Raw genomic sequence first — 19,446 nt, 5'->3', positions numbered from 1 at the left:
GTGAAATACAAATTTCTCCGAGTGGTGGCTTCACGGCAGAGCGGTCCTACAATGCAGTGAAACCACCTTTCAAGAAGGTTACTTGTGTAAAACGTGTGTTTATTCGTTGTTTCCGAATACTTCGAGATTTCAGAAAGTTCACGCTCCTGTCGAAATTTGAATGCTCTAATAATGTCTGAATAATTGAAATGCTGGAATATTCGCTCGTGCCCAGGACAAAGCACTCTTTTTGTCTGTCTGCAAGAAGAAGCACCACTGCAGCTGCCCCAGAGGTTTTGATGCTGTACAAAATAAGAAAAGGTGGAAATTGGTTTTCTTGTGTACAGTGTGAGAAAAGTAACAGGTAAGCACCAAACTTCCCACACAAAGTTAACTCAATCCACTAGGGCAAGTACGGTTACTTGGCACTTCCCACGACAACACACTGCTGCCTTCATTCAAAGTACGTCCCAAAACTATGAGTCAGGATTGGCATGGAAAATGGCAGAAGAGGAGAAAGCAGAAAATAAACGTATGGAACACAAACAAGAGAAGAAATTTGGGAAAAGAAAAAGAAGAAGGGCGCCCGAGCACGCAGGATCAGAAGGCGGGCGCGTGGGGAAGAAGAATGTTGGCGAGGACGACGGAGAAGACGGCGAATGGATAGTTGAAGCAGCCCAGGACTGCAATGCGTCGAAAGCCGCCCGAGCCTCACCTCGGCGCACTGCTGTCGTCGTGGCTTCGGTCGTCCAGCTGGCGGACGGTGCAGCGAGCAGCCAGGAATGGTCAGCGTCACGCCGCCGACCTTGAACGAGCCCGGGCTCGCGGATACCGGTCTGCCACGTCAATGGTGCATGGGCCAAAGAGGTCTGGAACGTGCCCGGAGTACCTGCCGGCACCAGTACAACAACGGGGAACGACGTCCATGTTCCTCACATCTTTTGTGAAGTGCCCTCCTAACACCAGCGAGGACATCATTGCCAATGGCCGCGCCGGTACCGACGAAGATAGTGAGCGACTGTTGGATGTAGGCGTGACACACTCACCATAGGGGGCTGACACAGGGCGTCGAGTTGAGCCGGTAGTTAACGAGTGGACAAGAGAAGATGAGAGATGCACATGGGACTTAGTCATGCTAGGTATTTTTGTTCTGGGGGTCTAGATGTTCACCATTAGTTCTATTCTTCAAGTGAATGTATTTCTATCTGTGTTTCTGGTATTTGTATTGTTAAGTGGAATGAAGTGTGTTGTTGTGCCACACACCGAGTCGCCTTCCTGTGTCTAGCCTGCTGACTCAAACAAAACGCACCGGGCAAAATCCCCACATCGTGCCACCATGATACGATCATGAGGGACACCGTGGTGATAAGTTCAGGAAATTTCGACCAGCTGGGGTTCTTCAATATGCATATAAATCTACGTACAAGGGCCTCTAGCATTTCTCCTCCTTTGAAATGTGGCTACTGTGGCCGGGATTCTATCGTTAGGGTCAGCCGTCAAATGTTACAACAACCATTAGATTACCGTCGTGGGTTTCTATCCAAAGATCACGACTTCTTCACCATGAGAACCTCACAGAGCAGCCGTGTTTCTAGCACACCCTGTGCGTGAGGTTTTGATACCTGAGCGTTAAATTGGATATGAACAGTTACGTCCAGTGTTCATAATTTCTAAATAAATGGGTGAATCATAAACTGTGAGACCTCCAATTTTCACATATAAGCGTCTGCTCTCAAGTTTATAAGTAAAAAAGTTAATTAAGAAGTGGTTCCGATGTAACTTTAGCAGTGACAAAGTATTTCCTCCTCAATGCACAGTTAGTGTACCAAGAAGACGTGCACTGAGCTGCCTGAATGTCATAACAAGTTTATAAGAAGCCTGTACTGTCTAATAAAAAAAACAACTGTCTGTATACTTTTTCTTCGCAAGTATCAGTGGGGGGGAGAACATACACAAACCCTTGTTAAAGTACACATTTCCTCCAAATATTCTGGTTCCAATGAACCAAACCAGATTTCAGGGAATGCTCAGATACCTTTGTAGATTTTTGTCATGCAATGACATCTACAGATGCGCGGCTTCTCAACTGCACTCCACAATAAGTACAGTGAATGCTGACACAAAGTCTCAAAGAAACTGAATAAAGAATGCCATTGGAGTCAATGTTTCCTTATCAAAATGTTGCCTCGCAATTCTGCAACTCCTCAACCCTTCAGGCCTGCCTCCATGTTTCGTGGAACTTGCGTCTTGTTTTTGCCTCTCACAGAGAACTGTGTTACACAAAAACACACACACGTACACAAAGATTACAATGTATAAAACACCAGAAAAAACAGAGACAAACAAAAACACAAATGACAAGATAACAAGGTGGCAAATGACTGTCGCCTTGTTTTCATTTTTCTTGTGTGTTCTATGCTGGTGCTTTATTCGTTTTGAAGATGTACCAACTAGCCCAGTTCAACACTTTGCTACTACCAACAAAAATGACACACATTAAAAACACACATAAATGTCACAGTGGTTAGGCAGGATGACTGGAAGGGAGTACATATACTTGTGTGTTCACAATGTTTAAAAAATGCAGTTAAAACTTGATCTAAAGAAACCGAGTTTTAGAAACTTCCCGATCTAATAAGAATTTCCAATCCTTGGCATTTACCCAGAGTTCAATGTTGCCATCAATACAAATTAACAAAAATGACATGGCACCAAATCAAATTTAACAAAGTTTTCCCAGAAGTATACATATTAAAATGCTGTGATTTATTTCTAATTTTTATCACATACCGATGAGTTTTCCTTTGGCCGAACGTTGTAACGCTGTCACGTTGAAACATCTGACAGCCAGAGTAAGAACTCTAGTTCTACTTTGATGAGGCCGTGTGCAGTGCCCATCCACTGAACAACAGACTTAACAGCCGGTAGCGCATTTATCATGTAGCGAATGCCGTTAGCAGTGATAGTGATCTTTTGTTGTTGTTGTTGCAAACTCTCCCAGAAAACATGGCGGTTGCTTCTGTCATATTTAATAGTTTGTGCAATGAATGGCGCTAATGGTCTCGTAGCCACTTTCTTGCTCTGCATGATGACTATCTGCAGTCATTCTTCTCGTATTTGCATATTGGCAGCTTGTGGCAAGTTAATGTGGCCATCTACCTCTCCTTTATTGCCCAGACACGGGAGGCTCCATGTCTGGGCTGCCCTCAGAGACCTTCTGCGCATGAAGGAATCTGTTCTTATGACAAGTGAAATGCTGCAGTGGCGTTTGGGCACCGCTACATGACAATTTTACATTTCGAAGGACTAAATACTCTCTCTCCCCTGTTCCCCATTTTACGAAATTCCTAATTTGATGAAAAAATTTCAGCATGGTCACCACTTCGTTAAATAGTTCAAACTGTATGCATTAAAAAGCTTTTTTTTTTTCCTGCAATTATCTGAGCAGAAAGCGACGTATCTGTAGCTTTTGATCTGGGGTTTTTTCCCCCTTTTGTATGAGAAAAATAAGGACAATTATTATTATTATTTTAGATGTTTGAAAGTCACATTGATGTGCGCAAATGAGATAAACAGCTGACAAACCTTCTTGCGGTTGTAGTCAACCAGACCCCCAATGACATATGCCTTGCCTTCCTCAAGCTCGTGCAGCTCATTCTTGGACTCGCTTGTCAGGTAGACAACATTCTCTTTGCCAAAGCAGCTCACATGGTTGTCATCTGATGCATGCACCTGTCAAGAATTAGAAGGTCCAATAATACTGGAATCACACGACCAATGAGAATCAACAACAACAAAAAAAAAAACACGCATTCATTAATCTACGGAGAAACTACCGATCTCGCTGTACTTTCAGCCTGACTGTATACATGAGTTGCTGAAGAGTTCGGCTGTCAGCGAAACGGTACACGTACTGGTAACAGAGTCGTTAAAAACTGCGACAAAGGCTTGTGGTAGGAAGGCCACAGTGTGCAGAAAGATCCCATACTGCAAGATGCACGTCATGTTTTGACTTGAACCAGAACACATCACTGGTGAGCGAAATACAAAAGGGTGCACCATTTTTTGTAGTCAGTTCTCATTTTGAATTTGTGAATTTCTTTGCACAGACCTATCTCCGAAATTCTTTTTACAATCATTTCAGAATTATACAGAAAATATGTTGCATGTAAAATTTGGTGGGTAAGCCCATTTATTTATTTATAAATACTGCAATTCTATTCGAAGACATTTGCAGAATAAGGTTAGATAGTAATAAGAACATAAAAGAAAACAAATGAAAAAAGCCAGTATACATAAATACATACATACATACATATACATACACACACACACACATACAAAAAAGTATTCACAAAACATCTAAAACAAAAACAAAGCATTTAACAGGCTGTAGTACCAAACTAGTGAAACCTATGAGGGGTTACAGAACATAGGTGTATAAATTTATGCACTACTATTGAGGCTGGAAGCAAACAGAGCTAAAGATGACTGTAAAACTCTGACACTGGTTAGTTTGTTTCAGTCAGTTATACTTCATGGGAAGAATGAATATTGATTGATATGGGGGGTTTAATGTCCCAAAACCACCATATGATTATAAGAGACGCCGTAGAGGAGGGCTCCGGAAATTTCTACCACCTGGGGTTTTTTAACATGCACCCAAATCTGAGCCCACGGGCCTACAACATTTACGCCTCCATGGGAAATGCAGCCGCCGCAGCCAGGATTCGATTCCGCGACCTGCGGGTCAGCAGCCGAGTACCTTAGCTATTAGACCACCGCGGCGGGGCGAAAGAATGAATATTTAAAACAATTGTTACGGGTTAGAAAGGGCTCATGCTTTCACTGTGTAGCACGTCCAGATGTGAAAATGTAAGGATTTTTATAAGATTCACCTTGCTTGTCTTTTTATCAGCTGATATAGAAATTTTAGTCTGTTTAAGTGGTTCCTTAATCTAATCCAATCAGAGAAGAGTACTAGCTAAGACCCTCAACAAAGCCATGAAGTTGTCTAGACGTGACAGCCTCCAACGTGAACGTGCCATTGTTCCTTGTTTATTGTGAGCTAAAGGCGGACGGATTAGGAAGGAAGCGGGAGGCCAAAGAAGAGTGTTGGCTATGGCGTGCAGCCAACAGCAGTGCCAGAACATTCAACACCCTCAACCGATGAGCCATCGGTGCTAGAAGTCCTTTTCTGCACTTGGCTGGCCAAGACGGACCAGAGTGTGCACCAATTTGCTTTTTCGAAATTCTCCGACTTTTCCAGGTTTTCCATGACAATTTAAAGCAAATTCCATGACCGTTACCTCTGCTTGGAAAATTCTATGCACTGGAAACAGACCCGGAGTGGTAAAGAAATTAAGGCAATCCTATAGAATAAGGAAATAAATGTACTGCATGTGCTCAGAATGTTCTGAGTGCATGTGGTGAATATGAAAAAAATATGTATATCCAGCCAAAATTATACCTAAGCCAAAATGATAAGTTGGCTATTTGGCAGAATACAAACACACGAGTTAAAAAATTAACCGCAGCTGAAAGTTCGAAGGAGTCAGCGACAGTCCAACAACGTAGCAAATCTGCTGGGAAATGTGGAAGTAGCACCATCTCGTGGCATCTGTGTAAAAAGAAGACGCCTGAGTTTGGCCATACCACTACTGGAGTACATTCTAGTTCACTGCGATGGTTACAGCTCAGGTACAGTGGCTAGAATAGGGAAGTGTAATGAACGCGCCAGCTAGCAGTGGTGTCTTGGAAGGAAACTGCCAGGTGGCGCTGGCACACGTTTGCACATCATCCAAGGCGGCAATGTACTGTGAAGAGACGTGAATCACCCACGCGCGCCCGGGCAATGTGAAACATTTAAAATGTATTTTGTTGCTTGTGCATGGCCTCAAATGGCAACCAAGAAAATATGTTAATTAGATTCTGGGATTACAGAATGCCTACACGGGTGCGCGACTGAACTGAAATACTGACAGGGTGCAGAAAGTGAGCGCATGATAGCACTGTAACATTTTATCGATGTGAAGTGGTAGAAGAGTGAAACGATGAACTCAGTTGTGAGCCATTGCTTGCAACACCTTCCACAGCAAACCATCATTTCCTCAAGCACTAATCTGTAAATAATGCCCCATCAGTCAACAATCATGGCTCGCTATACCTGTTTCTGCTAACGCATAATCAAACTCAGAGACGAGAATCACAAGCAGTATCTGTATGAAAACATTTCATTTTCTGCACACTGGGGTCATACATCATACAACGCATTGCCAAGTAGTGACTATCTGTTTACAACAATGCATTCTTAATAATTGGTCTCAGGTCTTTTTCTTTATCCCCACGAAAAAAAGTTTTATATTTCACAAGCGCCTCACAGAACAGTTTCACTTGGGCTGCAAGCCTAGGTGACACGCCTGAGCTTCAGGTACTTCCTCTTTTCAGGGGAAGGTTCTCGCTCCTTGTGGGGTGCCTTTTTGTAAAAAAAGCAAATAGGTGAGCAGAAAAAATTTGGTCACTTGATTGGTGAGGCTCGGACCATGGTGTGCACAGCTCAGGAGGAGGAATAAACTCTATTGTAAGAAACCTGGCCAGATTAGGCCTACCATGAGGGGACATCAAGGGCTTGCCTCGACACTGCCTCACGAGCATGCTGGGTTGCCCAGGTTTGGTCGTCAAGAGCAAGGCTCCGCAGAGCCTCATGTGACAGTCCACGTGACATTTTTTTTTTTTTTTTGCAAGCACGAAACAATTTAATTCAAGCTATCACTGTGAAGCTTATTGTAGCCAAACCACTTTGAAAAAGTGATTTCAAGGACACCTACAAATGCGAAGAGCTTCCCCGAAAGGCCTACCCATAGCACAAAAGGAGCAGAGGGAGCGCCCCCCCCCCCCCCCCCCCCTCCGGGAGGGGAGAGCTAAATCTGCTCTATACATTGACTAGGTGGCGGGACACTCTTTTAGTCACTAAAATGGGAGGCCCAAAATCTGCATCATACACTGATTTCACGGGGGGCACTAAAATGACCCCCCCCCCCCCCCCCTACGGGTATCCTGCGCACGCCTATGGGCCTACCCCTTTCAATGCAGACGATTTCGTCATACACAGTGTGCTTAAAGTGCCGGGAGATGTACCTCTTGTCAAAGTGCAGCTCGCGAAACCACTCTTCGCCACTGCGCGAACACAGCTGTGTCCTTAAGAACGCCGAACAATACATGCTTCTTTTTAGCCGACTTGTAGCCTGTAGTGCACCTCGGGACGAAGCAATGACTGTTTTTGCACCCTCAGAGTGCATACAGAAGCACTAATGTCAAAGAGTGCATACAGAAGCACTAATGTCAAAGTGCCATCGAAAAAAAAAAAGGACGAACACGCCTAACGAAACTGTCGGAAACGTGCAAACAACATATAAATGACTGTGCACGCCCCCACGCAGCTCCTCCGTAGAGGCTTCAGTGCGCTTCGTAGGTGCCACTTGCCGCTCGTCACACTTCTCTATTCTAGCCACTGTACCTCAGGCCCTTTAGGATGTGGATTGGATAGGATTCGATCAACCTCTATTTGCTGACTTTATACTATTTAGAATGTTGATTGGATTAGATATGATGTGACCCTATTTACTATTGATTTGCATCCCCACGTAAATTGTACACCTCTAATATATACTTTTCAGCAAAAAAAATAATAACTATGCACTACTCGTGTATTCTGTGCACCATGCATTGACAATAGACAGTTATAGTTTACCGTTAGCATAATGGCAGAGGTTAAGGGAATGGCGTTACCGTACAGCAAACTGTTGGCTGACAGCGTCTTATAGTTTAGCAAGATAGCGTTTAAATACCTGCCAAGTTCAAGGATTCTGAATTTGGAAGATTTCCGCAATGGGGGGGCATTAAAAAACAAGATGAAACAAACAAAAAACATCACAAAAAGCAAAAGGGAATGGGAAGGGGGGTCTCAATCACAAGCGCCAACATCAGCGTTGTGGTCTTATATTGGCTAGGAGTGGCCGAACACTCGAGAGTAGAGTTTTTCACTAAGGTGAGAGTCTCAAAGGATCAACACAACTAGCAGAATTCATTTTAGTCAGAACAACTCGCATGTGTTTTCCTGGGACACACGTGATCGGACGGGACGGCGCAGCTGGCTGCCGCAAAAGCGCGTGTGAAAGCTTTGCTCATTGCTAGATTCTTTTGACAGGAACGCCAAAACACGTCTGGTCCCTTTTTATTGCGTTAGCAATTACCGTATTTTTCAGTGTATAAGTCGCGGTTTTTTCTGAATTTTTCGTGGGTGCGTCTTATACAACGATGCGACTTATATACATTCAAAATCGACTTGGATGCCACGGCTTGGATGGCGCTGTTTACGTCAAGCGGGCATCAAAATGGCGTCTACGGCGCTTCACCGCCTTCTGCGATGCACAGGAACCACATTTAAAAACAAAGTAAGATTAACGGTAAGTTAACACGCTAAAGATAACGCAGCTATGTAGTTTTGCACAAAAAAATAATCAGAGGGGTGAAAATCTGGAGGTATTTTTTATTTTAAATTATAAATTATGGAAAGCAAGTTTGGATTTCAGAGCCACTTCCTTTACCGTCACTTCCGTCCGCCATAACGTCTTCATTGCAATCGCTGTGTCGCTGTTGCTGCGCGCATCTCGTGTGTTGTGTTGTGCATCGTAGCATAGAGCCGGTAGCGCCGTAGAACCTCGCGAACCATGGCTCCGCTTGGAAAGCAAAGTCGGCGAAGCTATGACGCCAAGTTCAAGCTGCGCGCTGTTGAATTGGCCAAAAACCACGGGAACAGAGAAGCAGGGAGGCAATTCGACGTCAGTGAAAAAATAATCCGTGACTGGCGCAAGGCCCACAGCGTCCTTCGGACGAAGTCGACAAAGAAGGCCAACCGCGGCAAGAAGGCGCGCTGGCCGGACCTCGAGCATAGCCTGCGCACGTGGGTACTTCAACAACGAGCCGAAGGAAGAGGGCTGTCAACAGTGCAGCTGCACCTGAAGGCGAAGGCTCTGGCAGCGGAGAGCAATGTTACGGGATTCAATGGTGGTCCGTCGTGGTGTTTCCACTTTATGCGACGGAATCAGCTGGTTATGAGAGCCCGGACGACAGTGTGCCAGAAGCTGCCCGACGACTTTCAGGCGCAACTGGACAACTTCAGCTCATTCGTGAGGGAGGAAGTTGCGAAGAAGAATGTCAGCGTGAGCCACATCGTTAACATGGATGAAGTGCCGCTGACATTCGACATGCGTCTCCGAAAAAGGCCAGAAAACTGTCACGGTGAGGACAACAGGCCACGAGAAGTCCCACTTCACCGTTGTGCTCGCCTGCTGCGCGGACGGCACAAAGCTGCCTCCCATGCTAATATTTAAGCGGAAAACCTTGCCGAAGGATAATTTCCCTCCTACAGTGGTGATTCAGGCGAACACAAAAGGTTGGATGGACAAGGGAATGATGAGTGTGTGGCTTGACCGCTGTTTTTCCCGTCGACCAGACGGATTCTTCCACGTGAAGCCAGGAATGCTGGTAATGGACAGTATGCGGGCACATATCACCGATATTGTCAAGAAAAAGATCAGTTCAAAGAACTGTATGCCAGTGATTATTCCCGGCGGCATAACGAAGATGCTTCAGCCGCTTGACATTTCTGTCAACCGCAGCTTCAAGGCAGTTCTGCGACGTTCGTGGGAAACGTGGATGTCGGAGGGAGAACACCGCTTTACAAAAACGGGGCGCATGAGACGCGCAGAGTTCGGCGAAGTGGCGAAATGGGTGAGTGACGCTTGGGAGTCAATTTCTGCGAAGACCATTGTGGCGGGCTTTCGCAAGGCCGGTTTGATCCTCTGCGCGGCTGATGGCGACGTTGAAGAGTCCGATTCGAGCGAGTCGGAGGACGACAGTGATGTGCCAGCAGTACTGCAACCAGAAGTAGCTGCATTGTTCGTGAGCGATTCGGAGGAAGACGACTTTGATGGCTTTGAATAAACGTCACCAAGCTATCGGAATAATAAAGGTACTTCTGAAAGTATTGTTTTTATGTGTGTTTAAAAGCGCTCGCACACGTGACTGCCGATAGCTAGAAACGTGCAAAAGCGTTGGCCGTCGCAAGCATGCATTTTTGCAATGCATTGTCACGACGAGATACTTAAATGTCGGTGGTCGGATGAGCAAGTGCGTTTTCTACACCGGTGCGACTTATGCACCGGTCCGACTTATATACGTTTCTTTTTCAGAAAAACTGCTATTTTAGGGGAGTGCGACTTATACAAGGGTGCGACTTATAAACCGGAAAATACGGTATATGGACAGTCCAGGTTGTTTTTTGTTTTTTTTGCTGTCGCCACTGCCACCCACCGTATATATATATACATATTTATATATATGAGCACTCAAAGAAAAATAGCTGCCTGCGCTCGCTGCCGAGCTCGTCGCGATGCGCCGAAGCGTGCTTACCTCTCGCGTGTACTTTGCCTTATGGATGGATGGATGCCTGTGCGCGGGCGCTAATCCTTTGGTGGGGGATCGTGTGCCTTCGGCTTTCACTGAAACGAAAGCGTTAGTTGCCAGGCCGCCAAAGGTCACTTTGGTCTCTGCACAGGCCCCTTTTGCGAAAACAGTGTGCTTTTCATACACAGCGAGGTATATCAATTGGGACATTTGTTAGTTTGTACTCATCTGTACCTGTGATTACGTATCGTGCATCGTTTTTGTTTAAACAGTGCGTTACGTGTCGAGCGGTAAACGCTGTTAGTTCGCTCTCGTCCTGCGAGTATCATTTTTGTGCGTCATTTGTGTGTAAGCAGCGCACTGCACGTTTCGATCTGCTTGCCGTTTTCAGCGTTACATTCCAAGTTGTTGCTGACACATTTATTGCTTCGCCCTTGCGGCAAAACTAACTTTTTTATTTTTTACGTATTTAATGCTTTTAACCTACCGCTGCGTGCTCTCGGAGCTCCTAGATCGCTATTGCGTCGCCGCGACCGCGGTTTTTCACGAGGCAGTTGCGGCAAACGGTAGTTCATTTTGCAATCCCCATGTGCTTGGCTGCGCACGCGCCTTCAAAACTAAGTCGTTTTATGCCATCTACGATAGCATCTGCCGCTGGTTTGTCCGCAGAGTTTGTGGAAAGCAGCGTTGCTTTGACTAGTTGAGCACGCACTTTTGGGGTTCTCTCAGTTACGTCGCCATACATGATCATGTCAAGAGCGACCGCGGTTTCGTCCTCAGCGGTTGTGGCTACGATAATACACGCACTGTAGAAGACAGTGCGTGCGCCGGTCGCACGCGTACTTCCGAAGCTTCGAGTACGCTGCTCTCGGCCTTCGTTTGACGGTTGCCGTACTAAAGCTCGTATCACCCGCTGCGATTGAGAAATGTGTTCGGAACATTCGAATTGAGGCCCAATGAAGTAAAATAGTAAAATTTGACTGGGGAATTTAAGAATTTGTATCTGCTGCAGTTTCACATCACTGAGAGTATATTGTACGTTTACATGAATGGCTCTTAAACTCATTCATAATAAAATGGGGTAGGTTCGAAATGCCTGGAGTGGATAGAGCTGCTTTTTTGTCAATGTGGCCAGATCAGGCACAGAAATTTCGATTTCCGAGAGATTTTCATGACAACCGTACAACCGGAAAAAACGGTCAAAATCCGGAAGGCTTCTGGCCAATCCGGGAGACTTGGCAGGTATGCGTTTACGTGATTTATGTGCCCCAGCTGAGATGATGGCACCACCTATGGGAGGGTTGTGAAGTAAGAACAGTGAAAAGGAAAAGAAAACGAGAATGTCTGCTTGTGTCACTGTGCGAAGCATTGTTACAAGTTTATTTTATAAATAATAAAAGTAAATAAATATTAACCACGCACCAAATGCAAAAACGTTTATTTTGTCACTTTGTTTACATTGATCTTGTAGTTAGGAATAGGCACGTTCGAAATGGGAAGCTGTCTCAAAAACTACGCCAAGTTATCCGTAATACCCAGTCGTCGCAGCCAATGCAAGGAAAGTGAAGCCACTTTAAGCAGTTGTTTGCTGCGAACAAAGTGAATCTTTCAACAACTATGCCAAAATCACTTCAAAGCGGGCGTCACAGAACGTCCCCATGTTTTACGTACACTACGCACACCTACGCTAACACCGCAGCGTTAAATCTGAAAAATAGCGCACGTACGGTAAGCGATACGGGTAACGTACGTATCTGTACATGCGCACTTCGATCCCGCTATCAAAGTACACATGGTATCCTTATAAGCCTGGCATACTATAACTGTCTAATGACTAAGAACGTTACAAGAATGGAGCCGCACCGCAAACTTTTCTTTCCTCTTTCTTTTTTAGGAGCACATGCATGTTGATGTTTTTTTCTCTGAGCTCTGACGCATAGAGTTCAGCAAAGTCCTCAAATGCCTGCAATAAAACAAGGGTAGCATTTAAAGCGATGACGTTCGAATATGCGGCGGTCTGAAGGAATCTGCCTGGTCCCCACAACTCCCTTGATTCCACAGATTTATCACAGATGTAGACGGATTACCTTCGTACGTGAACTCATCTATTGGCATAACGCTAAAAACCAATCAGAGATTTATAATACCAAGAAACTGAAGTGAAAAATTTAGATTAAGTTACCCAACCCTACCCTTGAAACGTGAGCTACCAAAAATAAGTGTGTAGCTGAGGACATTTTCTGTTGCATCGTAAATACTAATAATGATAGTAATAATAATAACAAAAGGCATAACAAAGATTGACAGACCTCTGCTAATGGCAATTCTATCCGAACCAAAAGGCCTTCAAGCTCAGCTGAAATTCAGGGGAGGAAGTCATGGACCTACTTGCCAAAAAGTACCTGCTGCTCAAAAGGAGTGACAACAGGGCACACACGTAACTCTCGCATACTGTGAGAGGCCGAACTCCCCTCTTGCCGAACCATTCGACACTGAGGAGATCCGGACTGCTCTGCAAGACCTAAATGGCAGATCCGTGTTGGGCCCGGATCACATAACAAACAAGGCACTCAGAAACCTTGAGGAAGAGTCAGTCAAGTTTCTCGCAAATAGAGGCAAACGCATAGCAAGGGATGGTATGATCTTAGAGCAGTGGAAGATTGCGTCAGTCACCCTCATTCCAAAGCCCAGAAAGCTGCTGAGTTTGGACAACCTCTGGCCCATCCCTTACATACTGTATGATGAAGGTGGCTGAGCACATCATCCACAACAGAATATTAGGGTTTATTGAAGAAAATGACCCGTTTCCTCACAAAATCGTGGTACTTAAGCTCGGTCCCTTAACCCAGGACGCTATATGAGACTTGTGAAAGCTGGGGTACTCGATAGTAACAACCGGGACATGGGGACCAATCTCGATCACGACACGAAAAGGGGCTTTCGATAACTTATATCATTTCTTCATCCTTGACTCCATCTTAGACTCAGCCTGGGTGCAGCCGTTCACTTCTTAGTTATATCTTTCCTCAAAGGTACAGCACCCAGCTCAAGGTGAGCAAGATCTAACTGAGTAACAGGGGCACCCCGCAAAGGTCCGTCATTTCACCGCCCTTGTTCAACTTCACCATGGTCGGTTCATCGGAGGGTCTAGGCAATACTCAAGGCACTGGGTATACCATTCACTTAGAAAACAAATAATTTGGGGTGCCAAAAGCAGTGACAGGGATGTTAAATCAACCCCCCAGGGAGTCACCGACTATGCATAGTCCTTCCTGCAGTATACAGGCTTTATGTGTTCACTAAATAAATAAGAGCCGCTCTTGTATAGACTCAGCAGGTGGGGACACAGCCCTTGAGATTGAAAACCGCTGGCAGAGAGTGACATAAGCCTTCATACAAATAGTGTGGAGACTATCCCTAGGGTTGCACCAATCTGCATCCTTGACATGATCGTGGAGCGGCCAGGCACCAATAACCAAATAATACTCGAACTCACAAAAAAAAAAAAAAAGGACAGTGCAGGCTTGTCGCAGCCGTGCATGTCTGGCTGAGGGCTAAAAGGGATAAAATAAACACTATGATCCGAAGGGGCATGAAGAGCACTCTTGGGTTCCTCAAATACACACAAAAGAAACAACTCCTCTACCTGAGAATACACAATCCACTTGAGAAAATTACAGAAGCCGAGGAGAGGGTACAGATCACCAGACTTTCAGGTCTGAAGGCTGGGAGGAGACTTCTGACAGACATGGGTATCTCGCCAACCACAGTGGGCCACAATTATAATCATTTCCCCCTTTCCATGCTATTTGTACCCGCATTGCAATGTGGGAAGACGACAGGCCAGGGCAACAGCACAAATCTCTGGAGATAAGTTGCTTTGTCGACGTAGCCTGGTACGGGAATAGCAACAGATCCCGCAGGGGTGCAACAGCCAAAATACAATTTAGAGCAATTTTTGAAGCAGAAAATTATTACTTTTGGAGCACTAAAATTCAAATTTATAGCAGGTTACGAGGAAAAATCAAATTTTTTTTATCACTAACTACAGTCAAACCCCGCTACAACAAACGCCGCTTCAACGAAATTTTCTCTACAACGAAAAATTCACGGTTCCCCATCAGCAGTTCATAGGAGTCAATGTATAAATATTGTTGCCACAACAAACACTTTTTGTTCTGCCGCCCCACTTCAACGAAATTTCACGATGCAATTCCAGGCTGACATATTTATTTCTATTTATTTATTTATTTATTGCTATAGTTATTTATATTTATTACATATTTATTACTATACAGTAAGCACAATCTTTAACACTTTGATGCATTTTCAGAACCTGATAATACGTCGACAAAGTATAAAACACGTGTTTGCACCATCAGAAACCATCACTGTTCAGCAAGCATGGACGCCACCATTGCTCGATAGTGATGGCAATGAGACTGCCCTGCTTTTTCCACTGGCTTGCTTTCGAGCCGCAGACGATCTGAAGCTGAAGCTCAGTCGCAAAATTCATCGTTTCCTTCACAAAGATGCTGGGTGTAACCGCGAAACCATGCCTTTTCCGATGCCAATGCTTATCATTTTGTCCGCGCTTGGCCGGTGTGTTAACTAATCAGAACGGCTGTTCCTCCGCATTATCAACAAATCAGCTAGCCGCGAATAATGGATGATAAGAATGGCATAGAATAAAGCTTAAGTCACCCCTCCACGATACCCCGCCTTATCTCAGCGTTGTCGGATACAAATCTGATGTTGGACAGTTGCTGGTGTTAACGTGTTAATATAACTGTATGGGTCACTTACGAAAGCAGTTGTAGGCATTGTTTCAGTGTGATTTTCACCATGGCCTCGCTATGCATGGGTGGGAATCATGTCGTAATGCTGCTGGGAAAGAATAGAAAGCAGCAGACACTTTCTGAGTTTTAAGAATAAATGCTCCTTTGTTTTGCTAGCTCGATTTCACAACAAAATTTTTTCTGCACCTCGTCAGTTTTTTGTAGCAGGGTTTGACGGTACCAAATTTAGAGCAGTATAAATAAAAATTACATTTTGATCTATATATATATATATATATATATATATATATATATATATATATATATATATATATATATATATATATATATATATATATATAGATCAAAATGGGATATGGCACAAAGGGAGTGTTGTCAACAAGGATAAATATATTTATTTCCCAAATTTCGGGAGGGGTCCTCCCTTCGTCAGGGAATGAGTTATACTAACATAGACGTTTAAACTTCGTTGTTGCGGCATCCCTCACGCCTTGAAAGATGTTTGCGAGAGTGAGAGAGAACTAAAGAAACAAACACAAACAAGCAAAAAAGAAAAACAACAGTGAACCCTGAGCACGAAACCAGGTTGTGCACATCCAAATGTCGGTGTAAGTCCAGATCCGGTTCTCTTCCTGTGCTGGCCAGTTCTCAACGTGTATCGGGCCACCTAAAATTGTCGCCGCGGTGGCGGGAGGGGCATGCGACGGTGTGCGTAAGGAAAGAGTTCCCCCTTAATGGGTCGGTAGGCCCTTTACCTTTCATCTTTGCCCGTTTCCCCTCAATGGCCGTCAAGTGGTAGGAGAGCGTAAACACTTTGTATGTACACGTGAGGAAAAAATATATATATAAGAAAAAAAAGAAAAGAAAAAAGACAAGAAAGGACAGTGTACACGTACGAGCCAGTCAGAAAAAACAAGCATGGTCTCCAGCTATGAATCTTTGCCACCAATTTCCTTCTGGCTTACTTTTCCGAGGCAGGAGAGTCTTCCGGGGTCCTCGTTGATGCCAGCTACTAATGTTCTAAATTTGAAAAAAAAATATGCCTCCCACTGTTCGCGCTCGCGCCTGTTTGAGAAACCGGACTGTAAAAGAGTTACGCAGATATTTTCAAAACTGTGGTTTGGCAGGCGCAGATGTCTAGATAAAGGTAGCTTCGGCAGTGAAGTGATGTGGTACCGGTGATTATTGAACCACAGCCGAAATGGCGTGTCTGTTTGGCCGATATATTCTTGTCTGCAGATGTTGCAATGTAGCATGTATATTACGTTACTGGAGTAACAATTAGGGCTTTCACTTATGCAGAATTTGAAATCCGAGAAGTTCGCTTTTGATTCCCGGGTTGTGACCATCTGTGAGCATACCTTGCATCGAGCCTTTTCGCAGGGATGGCACCCCGATTGAATTTTGGAGGGGTTTGTTTTTGCTCTGACAAGAATGTCCTTCAGGTTTTATCCCTGCAGTACACCACGTGAGGTGGCTTCGCACATTGAAGTTAGTCGTTTGCTTTGCCTGATTATGTTGAAATGGCAGGAAAGTATGTTGTTGATTCGTGGCACGGATGAGGAGTAGGTTAGTACAAGGTTCATTCAGGAAGTCGCTTTAGATACTCTGTTTGGTCCCTTCATTATATCATTGCGGTTTATGCTGCGAGCGCGTAGTATGGCATTGTCAATAATGTCTTCGGGACAATTTTGTTTCAATAAGGAATGCTTTAGGTGTTCTGCGTGTCTGTCAAATTCCTGCACATCGGTGCATATTCTTTGGTACCGGTAGGCCTGAGAATATGGAATACCCGTTTTGCAATGCTTTGGATGGCTGCTGTTGAAATGTAGGTACATTTGACAGTCTGTAAGCTTTTTGTAAAGGTTTGTTGACAAGTGGTCATTTTTGACCGTGACAGTGACGTCCAAACAGTTAATGCTAGTTTTGGAAATTTTGTGCGTGAATTTAATTGACGGGTGGCACTCATTAAAATCCTCTATGAAGCGGAAAAGACTTCCCTCATTGTGCTTCCATATCATAAAAATATCGTCTAAGTATCTTCTCTAGTAGAAAGGTTTCAAGGTGCGTCCCTCAATGAAAGGGATTTCAAGTGAAGCCATAAAGGTGCTCGCAAAGTTTGGGGCCATTTATGTGCCCACTGCAGCGCCACTGACCTAAAAGAAGTGCTTGCCATTGAACTCAAAAAGGTTATAATTTAGTACAAGTTCAAGAAGCGTAAACAGTACCTCGCCACTTACACCAGTTAATGAGTCAGATTTTACATATTTAGAAACCATAGCCGTTATTCCGTCATGGTGGAGTATGTTGGTGTACAGTGAGCAGATGTCCATGGTCACCACAAAACTACTGTCTGGGATGTTGAGACTTAAAGTTTCGCAGATGAAGTGGTTTGTGTCCTTTAGGTAATACGGAAAATTTGGGGGGATGTCTTTTATTAAGGAATTGATGAATTCTGATATATTTTCTGTTGATGTGCTGTTACTGAATACTATCGGACATCCCGGATTGCCTGCCTTGTGTATTTTGGGGAGCAAATAGAATCGACCGGGAACAGAATGGGCCGGTAACATTGCTTTTAACATTTTGCCAGTAATTTTCTCGTCCCGGCGGAGATTATTTAAGGTTCCTTTTATCTCACTTTCAAATTCGGGAGTCGGGTTCATTGGAAGTTCTTTGTAGGATTTTGTGTCTGATAGTTGTTGTTCCCCTTCCTTTAGGAAGTCCGACGTGTTTAGAATTTCTATGCAGCCCCCTTTATCAGCCCGTTTGATGGTAATTTGAGCGTTTTTTCGTAGTTCATTGAGTGCCCTTCGTTCTGACTGGTAGGTTGTTTCGAGATGGCAGATTTTTTTCATACGCTCTGATATCTTTTTGAACTGCTGATATATACATATCGAGGTGTTTGTCCCTCTGCTCACCTGGACACCATGATTGGCCACCACCAATCAATCTATTCTCGTCCGCACAGTCCTTCCGGTCATAGAAGTATTCACGGAGGTGGAGAATACGTGCAAAGTTATCGAGGTCTTGGTAAAGTTCAAATTCATTGAATCTACAAGATGATGGACAAAAAGTTAAGCCTCTCGACAAAAGTTGTAGCTGAACGGGTGCAAGCATTGTGTTCGACAGATTGACGACATATTTCTCATAATTTTTTTGCTGCTGTCGGCTATCACGTGGCACGGGAGTGTCAGCATCATATTCCAGAGTAAGGCTGTTTTGATTAAGATTACACTGTAGTTTCGAGTTCCCACTTTTCTCCTCAAAGTTAGGTTGTGGTACGGGTGGTCCCTGGCATTCTTGTAGGGTCTCATTCCTATTTTCCTGTTACACAGCAGTGGAGCTTCTACAGTCCCGATAGAATTTTCTATCTTTTACTATTGAAATTTCGCCTCTTTTTTAGTTGATATCTTTCCAATTCTCTTGCCACATGCACTCCGAGATTAGATACTAATTTCTGCATGGCCTCCGGGACACTGTATTCGGCGGCCTTACACTCACTATGGTTTGCAATGAATATATATACACCATTCAACACCACCAAAATCTTGCAGTGTGAACATGAGCATTGCTAGTATTTCAATGAAAGTAGTATTTTGAACCACCCCACTGAGCTAACAGTGATGAAGTCTATATTGGCATTTTCTGCACCTGTCAAATCACTTGACAGACTATGTGAATTTAAATATGGATCTGCAAAGCTCGGGACCATGAAATTTGGGAGATTTGCAAAACCAAGTATTAGGGGTGGCAAAAAAAAAAACTGGCACAACATTTGGTTTTTTTAGGGAAGCAAAAATGTCATACAGTGTTCCATATAATTGTCAGCAGCTTACTTAGACGTCATTTATTATACTGGTATTTTTGTACTGGTATGTCAGTTATTATACTGGTAATTTTTAACCACTACACCTCCTCTCCCCCTACTTCCCGCCTTTTTTTTCCTTTTTACTGGGCGGGGGCTGGTGCGGCTTCGGCAATTTTGCAAAGCACGTTCGACCAGGTGAGTAACAATGGCACGTGCCCATTGGCCTTTCGACAGTACCAGATATCTTTCCTTGGAACGAGGCGGTGCAACTTCAAAAAAAAAGGGGGGGGGGGGGGTACCAGCGCTGAGGCAATCGCACGGTCACGGGTAACGCAGGCGTTCACAGCAGGTCTAGCTTGTCGGCATGAGAAAAATGTGGCATAAACTTCC

General features: G+C 44.3%; 1 protein-coding gene across 2 annotated transcripts in view; it reads right to left on the bottom strand.

Moving 5' to 3' along the window:
* Positions 1-19,446, bottom strand: part of LOC119161024 (tRNA methyltransferase 10 homolog A) — a 100,842-nt gene that overhangs the window by 42,485 nt on the left and 38,911 nt on the right. Inside the window, exon 5 of one of the 2 annotated variants that reach the window (XM_037413341.2) lies at positions 3,565-3,711. The exons of the other annotated variant lie outside the window; for it this stretch is intronic. Within the exon in view, the coding sequence (XP_037269238.1) occupies positions 3,565-3,711 (147 nt within the window). The remainder of the gene's footprint in view (positions 1-3,564; positions 3,712-19,446) is intronic. 2 annotated transcript variants of the gene reach the window in all.

This window comes from Rhipicephalus microplus, chromosome X, assembly GCF_043290135.1.
Source record: "Rhipicephalus microplus isolate Deutch F79 chromosome X, USDA_Rmic, whole genome shotgun sequence".
Taxonomy (NCBI): Eukaryota; Metazoa; Arthropoda; class Arachnida; order Ixodida; family Ixodidae; genus Rhipicephalus; species Rhipicephalus microplus.
Note: the sequence above shows the minus strand (reverse complement) of the source record. Positions and strands in the feature narration are given on the sequence as shown.